Source organism: Moschus berezovskii, chromosome 9 (assembly GCF_049115385.1).
Source record: "Moschus berezovskii isolate FMDL1 chromosome 9, NW_MosBer_1.0, whole genome shotgun sequence".
Taxonomy (NCBI): Eukaryota; Metazoa; Chordata; class Mammalia; order Artiodactyla; family Moschidae; genus Moschus; species Moschus berezovskii.
The window spans coordinates 44,234,724-44,252,326 of NC_142468.1; the positions used below are offsets into that span (position 1 = coordinate 44,234,724).

General features: G+C 34.5%; 1 protein-coding gene across 1 annotated transcript in view; it reads right to left on the reverse strand.

Annotated features, from left to right (window-relative positions):
• The window catches only part of TRPM7 (transient receptor potential cation channel subfamily M member 7), a 104,976-nt gene that overhangs the window by 17,254 nt on the left and 70,119 nt on the right, over positions 1-17,603 (reverse strand). Inside the window, exons 23-31 of the mRNA XM_055437479.2 lie at positions 15,405-15,531; positions 14,165-14,349; positions 13,379-13,511; positions 11,990-12,705; positions 8,832-8,899; positions 6,494-6,590; positions 4,493-4,563; positions 3,288-3,322; positions 1,439-1,464 (exon numbers count right to left, since the gene is read on the reverse strand). Of these exons, the coding sequence (XP_055293454.1) occupies positions 1,439-1,464; positions 3,288-3,322; positions 4,493-4,563; positions 6,494-6,590; positions 8,832-8,899; positions 11,990-12,705; positions 13,379-13,511; positions 14,165-14,349; positions 15,405-15,531 (1,458 nt within the window). The remainder of the gene's footprint in view (positions 1-1,438; positions 1,465-3,287; positions 3,323-4,492; positions 4,564-6,493; positions 6,591-8,831; positions 8,900-11,989; positions 12,706-13,378; positions 13,512-14,164; positions 14,350-15,404; positions 15,532-17,603) is intronic.

Sequence of the window (17,603 nt, forward strand, 5' to 3'; positions counted from 1 at the left end):
TCCATTCTAAAGGAGATCAATCCTGGGTGTTCATTGGAAGGACTGATGCTAAAGCTGAAACTCCAATGCTTTGGCCACCTCATGCGACGAGTTGACTCACTGGAAAGAGTCTGATGCTGGAAGGGATTGGGGGTGGGAGAAGACGGGGACGACAGAGAATGAGATGGCTGGATGGCATCACCGACTCAATGGACGAGTTTGAGTAAGCTCCGGGAGTTGGTGATGGACAGGGAGGCCTGGCGTGCTGTGATTCATGGGGTCGCAAAGAGTCGGACACGACTGAGCGACTGAACTGAACTTAACTGAATATGAACACGTGCACCCTACCACCAGCAATTCCACTCTTGTGTACATCCCCAAAGAAAATAAATACATCCCATTTACCAAACAACATGAACAAGAATGCTCATGCAGCGCTATCAATATTAGCCATATACTGGAAGCTACTGAAATACCCATCAAATGGTAGAATTGATATATAAATTGAATATATTCATATAAAATACTATATAGTAGTGAGAATGCACAAACCATCACTACATAACAACAATGTTTATGAATCTCATAAGGACAAAAGTCAGACACAAAAGAAGAGTACACACTGTAAGATTCCATTTATATATTTTATATATATATATATACACAAACATATATACATAAAATAAAGAAAAATAGATAAACATGTACATACACACAGATAAAATCAATCTGTGTTTTTTAAGGGGCAGAAGTTATAAGATGATACAGTAGGTAAGATACTGACAACATGTATTCTGTGATCTGGGTGCTGATTACATGGGATTGCTCACTTACTATATATTTTCTGTATATGCATCAATAAAAGGATTTTAAAATGATGACAGTCTGAACTGAAAGCACCAGCAGGATGTACAGTGGAAGACGGATTCCAGAAATGTTTTAAGAGGTAAATATAATAGGACTTTGTGAGAGCAAGGTCAAGGGGGTCAAGAATACCTTCCTCTCAGGTTTCACCTAGCTGAATGAAAGAGTACTATTCAGTAACACAGGGAATATAAGCAAGAAGCAGCCTGGGCAGCAAGGAAGAAGGGAAGTGGGAAGACTGCAAAAAGATCATCATTCACATGGTGAGTTACCATATTTGTTAAACACATATAATAAAGAGAAATGAATTGAGGGAACAACTTTCTACTTCCTTGCTGCTGCTGCGTCACTTCAGTCCTGTCTGACTCTGTGTGACCCCATAGACAGAAGCCCACCAGGGTCCCCCGTCCCTGGGATTCTCCAGGCAAGAACACTGGAGTGGGTTGCCATTTCCTTCTCCATTCTACTTCCTTGGCTTTTTTCAAATATGAAGCCTAATATTTCTTATCTAGGACAATGTTAGTTAGTATTTGCTAAAATAAAATATATTATATACAATCCTTAGCTTTTCACATTATATTTACTACACACTCACCATTTAAGGTTCCTTCTTCAGGCGGCCTTAAGGAAACACCAAAAAATATAATAAGTTAAGTTACAGCTTTAGTTTTGGCTACAATAAAACTTTATTTTATGAAGTTATTATAAATTCTTAATATAACATTATTAAAATAATTCTGAGATTCAGATTCATTTTCGTTTGAACATTTGCCATTTCCCTTAAGTTAGCACCAAATTCACACACAGATAAGTATAAACCCATTATCAATAACTCATACCTCCAATTCAAAGCTACATAAATATCAGTAGTAGTTTGGAGCCAAACTGAAGGTTGAGGACCAACAGAGTAATATTCCATGACTCCTCTTTTATGGAGGTTCACTCCAGTACTTTTACACAATGCCTTGAAATGACTTTGCAAGACTTAAAAATTCACCAGAATTGATAGGCAAAGAACGGAAAGAACAGTAATTAGGTATCATTTTGCAAAACTCAACTGCTAAAGTTGAAAAAAATTTCTTTCCAGTGTTGAACATAATTTATTTATAACAACATATATTGGTACCAAGTGGAGGTTCTATTAATCCCACAGGTTACAGTACAGATTAGAGAGACAGGTATATTGGAAAAGAGTGGACTGGAATAAAGAAAACGGATTAGAAGCTTCGTTCTCCCATTATACAGTTATGTGCTTTGCTCAGGACTAAAGGACTAGATCCTGAAAGGACCTGTAGAGTAGAAGACCTTGGTAATCTCTTTCTACCTTTTACATTCTGATTCTGATGTCTGATTTTCACCTTAATAACACAAATATTTTCTTACAGGAAATACTCTGACTGAGCATTAGCCCTTTCTCTACTATGGATAAAGCACCCAAAGAGTACTGCCAACTCTACCTTTGTGGGTACTTCTCTGGGTCAGTGTTCTCTCATTAGCTGAATTAACATCAACTTTAAGTACCAAATCTGTACTTACACCCTACAGTTCTAGTTACAAGACATTTATTCTCTGAAGAGGTTTCATTATAAACAGGTCTTTCAAGTACCAGTCAGGACCAGGATATCTCCAAAATTTGACCAGCTGCATACCTATGTAACATCTGGTTTATTTTCTTCTCTATATACTCGCATCTATACAGAGAAGGAAATACGGTAAACACTGTATAATATATAATAATTTCCCTCAAACTGGCTTCCCTTCTTAAGCATGCTTCCGATATCAAACAGGTATCAAAAGAAGATTACTTTAATGTCCTTTGGAATCCTAAAATACTAATTTCCAGGCTGGGAAACACATAGATTATCTTTGATTCTTATGTTTAATCTGTACTGAAATGTTTTACTTTCTGGGGATGACTACTTGTCAGATGGTCTTCTGTTTCTACTTTTGGTTCTGGATTACCACATCAGCTTTCGAGGGCATTTCCCTGCATGCAGGCTTTCTAAGGTACACTGTGTATTACTGCTCTAATTATGTATTACTGCTCAAGTACTTTCCAAAGGCAGAAGAAAGACTTGTTGATTGGAACAATGGGCAGAGAAATTAACTAAGGTGTCAAAACTAAGGTGTCAAACTAGGTCTTTGCAAGCAACTTGGAAACAGGACTAAATAATAAAATCATAATTCTATCATAAGGAAAATTTTAGGCGCGTTGTAACAATATGCCCATAATTATACTATAATTATATAAAATCATAAACACATACATTGACTCAATAAATGATTCCCCAATCTTTTCAATGTAAAGAGAGGAGATCCCAAAATAAATAATCATCAACACTTGCAAGAAGTGTTAAAAAGATGATTATGCAAAGAGCAGAAAAAAGACAACATTCAGTAACTGGAGTACTTTACACACTAACAGTGAGACAAGGCTTACTTACATTTCTCTGTTCGATGGTCTATCTTGTAACCAGTCCTTTAGACAGAAACAAACACAAATGAAAAGTTAAAAGAAAAAGTCTCTAGACAAAGCGTAACTGTTTATCTCTGCTTTGTATCCTATAATATGTTTTATGAATAAAGGGCTGAGAAGTTAACATGAATTTTGTTTATACAACTGAGACAATAGAATAAAAAATGGCTATAAAAGCTACCATAACGCCATTCCACAAGGTAGAATAAATAATTTTACAAGTGTTACTTCCTATAATCGTCAGTTAACAATTTTCTCTTCTTAAAATACACATCTGTTTCTATGACTCTGGAAAAAAATGTGTTCACTGCCAAAAGAAAAATACATCAAAGTATAAAGAAAAAAAAAATCATGCAAACTGTGACAAAGAAATCACTAGTAACAGGCATACTGTGAATGTATGTGGTGGGTTTTATTCTGCTGTTTTACATTTCTAAGTGTCAATTTATTTTTACTTCCCCAGTTTGGGACTCATGTTTCCTGAATTTGAATCATCATATATTTCATCATTTTGGAAAATTCTAAGTTGTTTATAATCTCTTCAAATTCTATCTGGTCTCTCAAGGTCAATTCAAAGGTATTTTCCATATTTTTAATGTTTAACACATTTTCCATCTAAATATAAGCTATGTTCTACACTGTGACTGAGTATTATTTCATTGTATACAGAGTGAAGTAAGTCAGAGAGAGAAAAAAAAGTATCATATATTAATGCATATATATGGAATCTAGAAAAATAGTATTGAAGAAATGGAGGTGCAGATGTAGAGAACAGACTTGTGGACACAGTGGGGGAATAAGAGGGTAGGATGAACTGAGAAAGTAGCATTGACATATATACACTATAATGTGTAAAATAGGTAACTAGAGCAGGAAGGTGCTATACACAAGGAGCCCAGCCTGGCACTTTGCGATAACTTACAGGGGTGGGATGTGGGTCAGGGAGGGAGGCTCAAGAGGCAGGGGAGATAGACAGATATGTATAAGAAATTATGACTGATTCATGTTGATGCATGGCAGAGACCATCATAACACTGTAGAGCAACTATCCTTCAATTAAAAACATTTTTGTAAAAGCTACACATCATCTCAAATAAAATATCACCATGTTTTAGCTCTTCTCTAATAAATATGATTTTATACTATGCATATGTTTAATTGAAATGTACAAACCGGTAGCAAAGCTGCTTTGGAATCTACTTCATGAGTTTCTTCTGTAGATGACCTTCTACTGCTACTTTCCACTAAGAGAAAGTTTTAAAAAACAAAAAAGTTTTACAACTAAAACAAACTTTTAATACCAACTAATGAAACACAAGCATTTCAAGGCATAATATAAAAATTTCCAAGGATAAGTATCCTTTCCTTAACACTGCTAAACATAATTACCCGAGGCCCATGGGTCTCTTGACAGGATATCCAAATTATTCAGTCTGTCTGTGAATAGGCAATATGAAACAAGAGTATGAAAAAAAAAACCCTGCTCTTTCTGTTTCCAAATTTCTCGTGTGTCCTTCCAGATACTTTGTGTTTGTATATATACCCCTGCCTTTCCTTTTTTTTATTTAAACATAAATGCTAATCATGTATCTTCAGACTTTTTTAAAAAATTAATTTATAGACTTTTTTTGTTGTTGTTGGTTTTTAAAAATATTTATTTGGCTGTGCCAGGTCTTAGTTGCAGCATGCAACTAAGGGCATGTGTGCTCTAGCTCCCTGATCAGGGATCAAACCCAGGCCTCCTCAATCAGGAGCATGGAGTCTTAACTACTGGATCACCAGGGAAGTCCCTGTTGTTGGTTTCTGAACTTTAAGCTTGGAGATCTTTCAATACTAGTACACAGAAGATTCTTCTATTCTACTTGGATGCTACATTGAACTTCATACAAAGGACATACAATAATGTGTTTAACCAAACTACAATTAATGGACATTTGGCCCGATTTCAAATTCTTGCTATAATTCTAGCCCTTGTCCTCTTTAGTGGGAGGTCAATAGATACTGCCTAAAACTGAAACATGAGGATGTAAAACTACAGGCATTCTAATGTTCATAATAACATCCAAGTTATCTGAAAATAAGAGTTTTATTTCTTCCCTCTCAATCCTTCTACCATTTATTTTTCTTCCTTTTCTTCCTTTGGCTAAAATGTTAAATAGAAATTATAAAAGCCAGAATCCTTGTTTCCCTTCTGGGGCTTTTAATATTTCATTATGAAGTATGGTATCTGTGGTAAATTTTTGTTAAGATACCTTTTACTTCGATTAAGGAAACTCCATTCTATTTTTAATTTGCTATGAGTTTTTAATCATGAACAGATATTGAATTTCATCCAAGTCAGCCTTTCTGCAGCTATTAAGATGATCAGATAATTTTGTTCCTTTAATTTATTATCATCATGCCTTAACTATATTTGAATGTTGAACCAATCTGCACTCCTAGAGTAAACCTAACTTGAAGAGAAAGGAGAAATGATGGTGAGGGGGATATAGTAGTACTGCTTTTCTTAAGGAATTTTAAAAAGATTTTTATATGTACCTAACTGAAAAGTTAGATAACAATAAACTTATATGCATATAATATTGATAACTATGACTAAAAAAAAAAGCATGATATGGAAATATCTCCAGGTCATTTGACTTTTAGATAAAAAATTAAAGGTACAGGGCGTGTATAGTATGCTACCTTTTGTGTTAAAAATGAGAGGTAGAAAAGACTTATTGTCACATATGATTATATAAGCATGAAACTCTGGAGGAAAAACAAAAATAACAGTAGTTACATATGTGGCTAAAGTGAGAAACTGACAACGATTTTCAAAGTGCTTGTGTGTATTTTAATTTTGAATCAATAAATGTATTAGCTATTTTTAAAGATTAAATCAGAAAAACAAGTTGACTAAATGACTATACAGATTAAAACAGAGCAGATCCATTTGTAAAAGTTAAAATCAGCATATTTGTAAAAGGTAAGTCTGCATTTCTTTTAGGACTAAACAATTGGTTAAAAAACAAAAACTATTAGAATGTTAAGATTATGTTCTATTCAAGGTTGAGAGCAACAATGATGGACCAGAATCTTCACTTTCTGACTCCTGAAACATTCACTGCTCAGGTGTGTGACATACATAAAATACCTTTTATTTAATATAACTCACGTAGTCAAAACACTCACCTTGTTCTGAATGAAGAGGAATAGAAGTTTTGTGACACTCAGTAAATCCAGCATGAGAACTCACATGTTTCAAAGTGTTTTCAGGAGGAATATCATTCTGCACAGGGTACACATACACAATTTTAAAACAATTTAACTAACTTTCAAATCACTGTTCTAAGTAGTATAAGAGTCTCTGGATCTATTTAGCTCAATATGCTTTAATCTACCTGGACTCCAAAGAGTATATTACAAGTTACAATTATTTTCCTCAATATCAATCTCAAAAACTGCCATCAAAATAACCTACTTGCTTATTGTTCATAAATCCACCTGAATGAATCCTTTTCCATAGTAATACAGGTTCATAAAAAAGTTGGGGGAAAAATAGGAAACAATTTGGAAAATAATAAAACATTATCAGTTAACCTAAAAAAGAAAAAAACTACTATTTTACACTAAAAATAAAAGTGATAACAACAATTTGGAGGGTAAAGAAGTGGAGGGGAAATTTATTTGGGGGATTTTCAGTAGCTTTCTTATTGAACTGTATAAGCTATTTGTATACCAAAGATTTATCTGTTCATTTGTCAGATTTCTATTTTTTTAAGATTTCTCTATGCTTCACATTTTTAAGTACTCATCTCTCTACATCTTTCCCTTAATATTTGTTTAAAGAGTCTTCCTGACTTACTGACTTAATATTTCTATTTTCTTAGGTTTTTTAATGATTTGAATTTTTATATTAAATCTGGAATTCACTGAGTTTATAAAGTGATATGAAACAGATGTTTCCAAATTTCTACCCAGTTGTTCAATTTGTGTGTTTACTGACAAAGCATTCCTTTTCTCATTGATTTCTAATTTTACCCTTACTAAATTCTAACTTGTAGAAGAGTTATTTCAGAGTCACCAAAATGTTTCATTAAATATTCATGTTTCAACTGTACCACCTGTATAGATATTTTAGTATCTAACAACTAATTCCCCCTCATTTTTTTTTTTACCTAATCATTTTTCCAGATGAACTAATGAATTTCATTAAACTAATGAGGGTAAGCTGATATATTCATTTTGTTTCTTTTTAGCTATAAACAGAGGTCACACTATTAGGTACTTTAAAATACTTCCAAACCTCTACCACCCCTCAGAAACAACGTGTTTTAAAATGTTACTACCAAAATAAACTATTACTTTCATTAACAAATTTAAAATATCTCAAGAAAATTAAACTTTTCTACCTTTGATGCTTCACATTCTTCACATTACAGCTGATTTACTTAGCCAACAAAAAGTGTTAACCTTCCTTTTGTCACAAAGCAAATCTAATTTCCTTTCTGATTTTAGTTGCTTATTTTGGAACCAGTTCTAGTTATTTTTTGTTTTTGTTTTGCTTAAGTATTTTCCTTGATATACTCTTCGATTCAGTGACACATCAATTTTATAGAACCATGTTTGACAGAAATTCCAGTATGGGACTGATGAGTGAATTTCAGGTATCTGTAAAATTCTATACCTTAAAAGCACAAACATATATGTGCATTTTTTCCTGGAGTGGATCTAAAGTTTTTATTAGATTTTCAAAGGGATGTAACCCACAAATGTTTAAGAACTCAAAGTCTCTGACAAAAATGAGCTAGAACTCATATTAGCATAGTTCTTTTTCTCTAAGTAGATTACTCAAAATTGTTAAACTGAAAACATAGTCACCACTTTTCTTGCCACTCACAGAAACTTATTTTTGTTTTCAGCAGGAAGCAATCTGCACACTTACAAATTTTCAGCATACTTCAGCTTTATTTAATAGGGTCACTGTTAAAAGGTGCAATCTGTGGGGAAACCCTAACATTTACTGTTTCCCACTAGGTAATGTCCATTTATCCTAAATGATTTCCCATATATAATAAGTACTTCATAACAGCAAAATGATGCCATCAGAGTGTGGTGATAAATTCTTTCAACTGCTGCTGTAATACCTTGTTAAAGATATATTAAGAGCTCAATGAAAAAAAGTTAGAGAATAACAGCCTAAATCAGGGTAACTACTACTAACGATCGAGAGAAGCAGAAGTACTAAAAAAACATTTAGGAAGCAAAACCAATTAGTCTTGGCTGTTGATTGTAAGGGAGAAGTAAGAGTGCAACTTTGCCCTCATAAACTAGAATGCTGACATTATTAACAGAGGCAGGAAATACAGGAGGAAAAGAAATATGTCTGCTGAGCTTTAAGTATTTCACATCATCATGATGATGGATGGTCTCTGCTAAAACTGTTTTTACTGAAAAACATGTTTAATTCTATTTTGAACTAAACCCCAAAACAACCAAATAAATTGCACTGCTGTCAGGATTTACTTACAGATAACATTTCTTTTATCTTGTTTGATGTTTCTTTAAACCTCTGTAAATCCATGCTATCTCTGTGTCCTTAAAAGAGGGAGAAAGATTACAATAAAAAGTACTTGCTTATTTTATGTCGATGTATGGCAAAACTAACCAATATAATATTGTAAAATAAGTAGCCTCCAATAAAAATAAAAATTAAAAAAAAGTACTTGTTTATTTTGATCTATCAAAATAATCTGATTGCCTAGTCTATTCAAACACATGATTTACATTGTATTGTAAGTAGTTTTGATGGCTTTGCAGTTTTCTATAGCTTTCCTGATAGTGAAAATATTTGTTAAAAGGCTGGAGAACATGAGCTGTTCAGTTTACAGTAATAGGACCCTAAGAGTCCTACAAGTGATATGAAGTGAATTGCTTAAAATTTAAAAGAAGGGGGGAACAATCATTTTATTATCAGAGTGTGTGTGAGTGTGTGTGTGTGTGTGAGTCGCTCAGTCTTTGCGACCCCATGGACTGTAGTCTGCCAGGCTCCTCTGTCCATGGAATTTCCAGGCAAGACCAATGAAGTAGGTTGCATTCCCTTCTCCAGGGGATTTTCCTGACCCAGGGATCAAACACGGGTCTCCCACACTGCAGGCAGATTTACTGTCTAAGTCACCAGGGAAGCTTTTATTATCAATAAAAAAGCATTATATCTTAAGATGTTTATTATACATATGACACATGCATATTACATATAAATACAGACATCAAACATAAGGACATCTGTATCTACACATATCCATCCCAGTGGCAATATATTAACAAACAGACTAAAATGTGTTTTTAAAGAATGAAATGGGATATATTTAATGTAGGAAAAATCGTTTCTATAAACCACAGTGAACTCAGTCTAGCAGTAAAGATCAGCATGCTCAGTACCTAGATAAATCATGGGGTTGGTCCTAACGTGGAGACTTCACATAGATGTAACATATTCTCTGAACCATCTCTATACATTTTCCATGACTAGGTAAATTCCTAGGCTGGGAAGCCACATATAGTGTTAAAGACAAGGCTAAGAAGTCACCTGATGGAAAAATTCAAACCCAAAGAGACAGAGGGCCTTCTTCAATCCTTGAAACACTCTGGTTATGTCCACAAACAACTCAAGTTGTTTTCTAAGAATTCTTTCTTAAATACTTTTATCTTTAATAATCTAAAAGGAAGGCTGTTAAAACACTACATTCTACACATATCTGGGATCTGGTTAGCTCTATAAAGCATCTTCTCTTCACCTTTTCCTTTCAGCGGCATGATGTCAACATTTAAATAACAAACTATCATCAAAAATGAAACAAATAAAGCCTTAAACCTAAGTGTTAGTCGCTCAGTCGTGCCCGACTCTTTGCAACCCCATGGACTGCAGCCCACCAGGCTCCTCTGTCCATGAGATTTTCCAGGCAAGGATACTGGAGTGGGTTGCCATTTCCCTCTCCAGAGGATCTTCCCAACCCAGGGATCGAACCCAGGTCTCCTGCACTGCAGGTAGATTCTTTACCAACCGAGCTACAAGGGAAGCCCTATACAAACCAAAATATTAGTTATTTCTTTCTTCTTGCCTTAACTGCCAAGTTTTTGAGAAGCCCCCTTTCCACTGGTACCTTACTTTCTCTCCTCCCATTCACACTATATTTCATTATAATCTGGCTTCTCCCTCCATCACTTCCTTCACCAAAACAGTTTCCATCAAGGTCACTGACATGTTATTATTGCCAAAAGATATATATTTTCAGTCCTGATTTTATTTGAGGTGAGGTATAAGACTGAATCATTCCTTTCTGAAATGCTCTCCTCTGGGTACATAAATGGGTTGACCATAAAAATTTTTCAAGCAGAATCTTAGCTTTCCCTATAGTTCTAATAAATCAAGATTGCTGGGAAAAATATCAATAACCTCAGATATGCAGATGACACCACCCTTATGGCAGAAAGTGAAGAGGAACTCAAAAGCCTCTTGAGGAAAGTGAAAGAGGAGAGTGAAAAGGTTGGCTTGAAGCTCAACATTCAGAAAACAAAGATCATGGCATCTGGTCCCATCACTTCATGGGAAATAGATGGGGAAACAGTGGCAGACTTTATTTTGGGGGGCTCCAAAATCACTGTGGATGCTGACTGCAGCCAAGAAATTAAAAGACGCTTACTCCTTGGAAGGAAAGTTATGACTAACCTAGATAGCATATTAAAAAGCAGAGACATTACTTTGCCAACCAAGGTCCGTCTAGTCAAGGCTATGGTTTTTCCTGTGGTCATGTATGGATGTGAGAGTTGGACTGTGAAGAAGGCTGATCGCCGAAGAATTGATGCTTTTGAACTGTGGTTCTGGAGAAGACTCTTGAGAGTCCCTTGGACTGCAAGGAGATCCAACCAGTCCATTCTAAAGAAGATCAATCCTGGGTGTTCATTGGAAGGACTGATCCTAAAGCTGAAACTCCAATACTTTGGCCACCTCATGCGAAGAGCTGACTCACTGGAAAAGACTGTGATGCTGGGAGGGATTGGGGGTGGAAGGAGAAGGGGACGACAGAGAATGAGATGGCTGGATGGCATCACCGACTCTATGGACATGAGTTTGAGTGAACTGTGGGAGTTGGTGATGGACAGGGAGGCCTGGCATGCTGTGATTCATGGGGTCGCAAAGAATCGGACACGACTGAGCGACTGAACTGAACTAACCTTTCATTCTCAAAGGTGTACTAGTTTGAATGAAAAACTATATGGTCATCCTATTTATAAAACACTGTTCTTTGCCAGTTACTTTTAGCTTCCTCTTTCCCTTTGTATTTGAAACTTACAAATCACTCAAGTTCTTTCAATTAAAGTTGATTATTAAGAGACTATCCTCAAGTTCAAAAGACAGAGTACAAATAAGTTTTCTACACCATCACTATCATAGTAAGTTGCACCAAAGAGGTATGTGCTAATATAACTATTACAGCCCAATTCAACCTATTTCCCCTACTTCTGATTCCTTTAAAAACTTCAGGACTATAGTCTATGAAAAGATAGTCCACTTTTCACACAATTACATACTTTTATTAATTGGCAATTTATTTTTATTTCTATGGTGATAATCATAATTAAAAAAAAATACTGTTGATATACAAATATCAGTTTTTCCAAACTTACCTACAAATGCTCCAAATTCTATGTTATCTCCCTCTGCAGCTTTGGAACAAACAGTTTCTTGATCTTTGGTTACAGTTTCCAAGTGGCCTTTACAACTTGGCTGAGATGGTGTACTAACAAAAAATTTGGTTGGTGGGGATGATAGATGTGGTATACTGTTAGATGAATTGCCTGGTTTTGGATTTTTACTGAACATTTTTAAGGTTTCTACTCCATGTATTCTCTGTCGCAGTTCTGGAGGAGAGACAGCACTTGGGAATAAGGCACTGCAAGAGGAACCAGCCTCTGGAAAATTGAAATCTTTTCTCTGGGGTATTACAGGTAAATCCTGACCAAATATGTTACATTGGGAATCTTTTTCATCTTTCATAAAAATATTACAAAGAAAAGGATTATTACTTTCAAGACCACCTTGAGGAAGAGAGGAACTAAGTGTATTTACAACACTGTGCTTTTTCCATACTGAAGGTCTTACAGGACCATCATCAATAAGGTTTTGAGCTAAGTGTTTGGATATGCTCAATTCACGTGTGATTTCATTGTGAACTTTGCTAGCTTCTGAAGCTTTCTGGGCAGTGAGTGTTTTTAATGTATCTACAGTCAGGGCCGAAAGATCTTGCAAATGGCCAATTTGAGAATCTAATGATTGTAATGATCTTTTGATATAGTTGACACGATCTCCAACTTCTTTAACCTGAATGCACATCTGTTCCACTCTGTAATAGAAACACAGGCATTTTACCTATGTTAAAAATTAATGGTTTAGAAATTATTTCTGTAATCTTAATAAATGATATTGATAAAAATAAATTTTACATACACTCAAACAAGGTAAGATATAAAATCTTGTACAATTATTCATTTATAACAAGGCATACCTTATGTTTAAGAAAAATCCAGTGCTAATCCTACTGTAATAAAAATACAAGATTTCAAAACACGCTTTTGTGCCACAGGCTATTTATTCCCACATCAGAGTAACACAAGAGTATTCAGCTACATATATATAGAACTACTATTACCATTACTGTAACTACACAAACACCATACACTTTTAGAATGTAGCAAAGCTAATGGAAAGAAACAAATGTTCTAAATAATTAAAGACATAATAATTAAGACATAATTATTTAAAATAATTAAGTAATAATTTTTCTCCACCAACTAGTAAAGAATATTAACTCTTTTCTGCCCCCTTGTAACAAGGGTCCAAAAACATTAAGAGACTGACTGACTTACATGAAGTAAACAACTGGTCTGTCTCTCAATATGTAATGTAAAACCATTACTCAACTTGTTTGGCAAACACAAATCACACAATGACCTTGTAAGAGAAATGTAACTAACAGAACCCACTCTGACATAAAATCAGTTAAAGAGTTTCTGAACCTTTCAAACGTGACACGAATTCTCTCTTCACTCCCAGAATGAAATTTGTCATCTTTTTCATTAAAATACATCTCAACACACTGCTCTTCAAAATCATGAAGTTTCTTTTGATCTTCTTCTGTTAAAAAAAGTTCTATGGAGAGAAAAGAAAAAAAATAAAGACATCAAGATACACTTTAGCTGAAGAGTTCATAAGATTATGTAAATCATCTCCAACTGTTTTCTTACTAAAAAACTTACTGTTTCTGAAGCCATAGACAAGTCATTTCTACTTCTTTCTTCACTCACAGTATGATGTCAGCAGAAGAGTTTCTGGTATTTCCTCCTTTTCTAATTTCCTTTTCCTGTGAAACACCCTTTCTCATCTATCTCTCTCACCTCTCCCTCACATACTCAGGTAGAAGAATTTAAAAACTGAATTGGCAGAATAAAAAGTCACTGTAAAATTTTAGGCAGAGTTTGACTACATTTCATGTAGTGTACAAATATACTAAAAGTGTTATTGTTTATGTAGCAGTCAAAATGGTTTGCAGGAGAGCAAGTGTTACAGTTTATATTAGCATTTTAAGAAAACTAAATTGAGATGCCATATCAAAAAGCAAGATTAATACTAAATTTACTTTTACAGATAACCATATTGCACTTAAAAGTATTTTATGCTTAGGCAAATCCAAAAGCCTTTACAATAACATTAACCAATTAAGTCTTCTGAATAAAATTAATATTTATCTTTTGGTATAATACTGGCATGTGATTAAAACATTTGCCTTAATATACTTTACTTACTTGGTCCATCCGAAGTCTTATCTTTTTTCCTTCTTTTACATATGCAGCAAAAAAGAGAAACTATATGGCTGAGAATGATAAGTGGTGGAGGCAGAACTGGTTTCTCATGATAAGCCATAATAAAATGATAACGTTGGTACTTCCATACAATATTGGAAATTGCCTTCACTTGCAAATACACATTGCTTAAATAACAAAGAATAAACAAACTTAGGTAAGCACATTTTAAAGTCTGAAGTACTAAAATTTTACTGTAATTATGTTCTAAACAAGAATTCAAAGGAGTATCGCAATATAGAAAAGACTAAAAGGCAAATGAGAAACTGGAAAAAACATGCAGCAAAAACATAAACATATTGATATTGTTGAGGGTGTTGATTACAAAGCAACAAAAAATAGGCAGAAAATTTGATTTTAAGCTTTTAAAATGGTATATAAATGACAAAAACATAAGAAAATATTCAAACTGAAGTAACACACTAACTGCAAATAAAATAAGACTCTTATGTGCTATAAAAAATAATCAACCATCAAAAAGATAACACCTCCTATTAGCACAGATTTGGGGAAACAGGCAGATTTTTACTTACATGCAAGAAGCCCAAAATATAAATATACTGAATAGTTCTACTTTCAGGAAAACGCTCTAAGGAAATACATAAGGACTGATCAAAAATTTAACCACAGTGTGGTCTTGGGGAAGAAAAAATTATAAACAATCAAATGGAGCAATAAAACATACTAGCTTAAAAATCATGGTCTATATCATGGAATACTAGGCAGCCAATAAAAACTGGAGAGGAGTATTTATTAATGTAGGAAAAATTCATGTTCTGCTTACTTAAAAATAGTACACAAAACTATAAGAACATTGTTTTAGAAAGAAAAAAAATGGCTCATATATGTTCATAAAAAGATGTACATCAAAATATTAAGAATGGGATTACTGAAGAATTTTCTATTTGCCTTTCTATTCTGTATATTGTACATGTATTCCCTGACCATTAAGTAATAAATTCCAAATAAATATTAAATTTATAAAAGAATGGAATGCTGAAAGGTACAGTCTCAAACTTAGAACTGATTTTGAAAAAGCATGCTTTTTAATTGTCAGAAATAATTCTTAGTAGCTTAAAGCCTCAATATAATCATCGTATTTAAAATTTTGTATAGTTCCTTCAAAAAGAAAACTGTATATTAAATGATCTCATTATAATAAGCAGCTGAGTAAAATTCTTACTTGAAAAATGCAATGAGAAGATTGACCATAATAATATACTGTACAAAGAGGTAGACTGCTTGAAGAAATGGAGTCAACCATGTCCCAGGACCACAGATATGAGAGATACTGGAATCATTTGCACAAACTTTAGAGAGAGAGAAAAAAGAATTAAAACACAGTAATTTAGCAGTTAACTGCTTCTAGTCAGTATTGGTGTATATTTGTTTGAAGGAAGTTTTAATTATGTATAAATCTGTTTCACAGATTCTAGCAAAAGTTTCTGGGCAGGAAGCCATATAAACACAGAAGAATTCTGTGAGGGATGCAGGCACTATTTTACCACTCTATTCCACACAAGAAAGTGTATTTCCATATTATGTCTACCCATCAAGGTAGGGTTTAGCCAGAGGAGCATTAAGGAGAATAAAATTCTGAAATTCAGCCACACAGTCTATAAGAAAAATAACTGAACCATAAGAGTACGATAAACTCATAGTACACTTGCAAACATGAAGATTACTGAGTTTAGTTTATCCTTCCACAAAACAGGGTTGAAGGAATGGTTAAAGTGTCTCTCAAATACACAATGATTAGATTTTAATTCCTTGCTTTTTATTGCCTCCACCTGGAATGTTTCTGAAGCTATAACATATCTGGATTAAGGAAGGGAAGAGCTCTAATACCTACCACAGAGTTATGAGGAATAAAGTAAATTCAAGTATGGAAGAATTAAAATTAAATAATCATCAATTTGTGACAAGTTTTATACAAATATTTATAAGTGTATTTATAATACACTTAGCACCTGGTACTTTCTAAGCATTTTACTTATTAAATTTGGCCTCATCTTGCAGCATGCAGGATCTTAGTTTCCCAACCAAGGATCGAACCTATCCTTCCTGCAGAAAAAGGGCTGTCTTAACTGGAGTGCCAGGGAAGTGCTTGTATGCATTAAAAAAATATACACCACTGAAATTCTCATCATGGCTGTATCATTCTTTTCAAATAAATGGTTTTATGGGCAAATGATGCATATAGTCCTTTCACTCTTAAAAAATTTTCAAATCTATTTCTATTCTATCCGGATTAGTTTGATGAAGCAAATATCCAAGAAAAAGAATGCAGGAAACTTTATCTAATGCTTTATAACTAAACTAGAACCACATCAGAAAAAAAGCAGACAATAAAAACCTGGAAAAGAAACCAAAAAGGAAACCATTAAACACAAAATTTTACCAGACTGGTAAAACCTGTTTTAATCAACATCTGGTAACAACTGGTGACAACTATGTTACCATCCCCTATTCCAATCACCTATAAATAGGTGGGTAAAGAGCAACACAGGAATAGGGAGAGGGAGGAGTAAAGTAAGATGGAAGAGAAAGAGCAAGACAGAACACAAGCAAACTAACAAAAATAAGATTCTGTAACTCAATGTGGAGGTCAGAAGAACATCCCGGAAAGTTTGCATTATCATCTATGTTCTCAAGTTGTCTTCTTGTTCAGCTGCTCAGCTGTGTCCAACTCTGCAAAACCATGGACTGCAGCATGCCAGGTTTCCCTGACCTTCACTACCTCCTGGAGTTGCTCAAACTCAAGCCCACTGAGTCAGTGATGCCATCCAACCATCTCATCCTGTCACCCCCTTTTCCTGCCCTTAAACTTTCCCAGTATCAGGGTCTTCTACAATGAGTCAGCTCTTCGCATCAGATGGCCAAAGTATTGGAGCGTCAGCTTCATCACCACTCCTTTCAGTGCATGTTCAGGGTTGATATCCTTTAGAATTGACTGGTTCAATCTCCTTGCTGGCTAAGGGACTCTCAAGAGTCTTCTCCAACACCACAATTTGAAAGCATCAATTCTTCAGCGCTCAGCCTTCCTTAAGGTCCAACTCTCAAACCTGTACATCAGTAGTGGACAAATGATAGCTTTAACTACACGGACCTTTAACCTTTGTCTGCGAAGTGTTGTCTATGTTTTTCAATTCATCGTCTAGGTTGATTATAGCTTTACCTTCAAGAAGCAAGCATCTTTTAATTTCATGGCTGCAGTCACCGTCTGCAGAGATTTTGGAGCCCAAGTAAATAAAGTCTGTCACTGTTTCCATTGTTTCCCCATTTATTTGCCATGAAGTAATGGGACCAGATACCCTGATCTTAGTTTTTTGAATGTTGAGTATTAAGCCAGCTTTTTCATTCTTCTCTTTCACCCTCATCA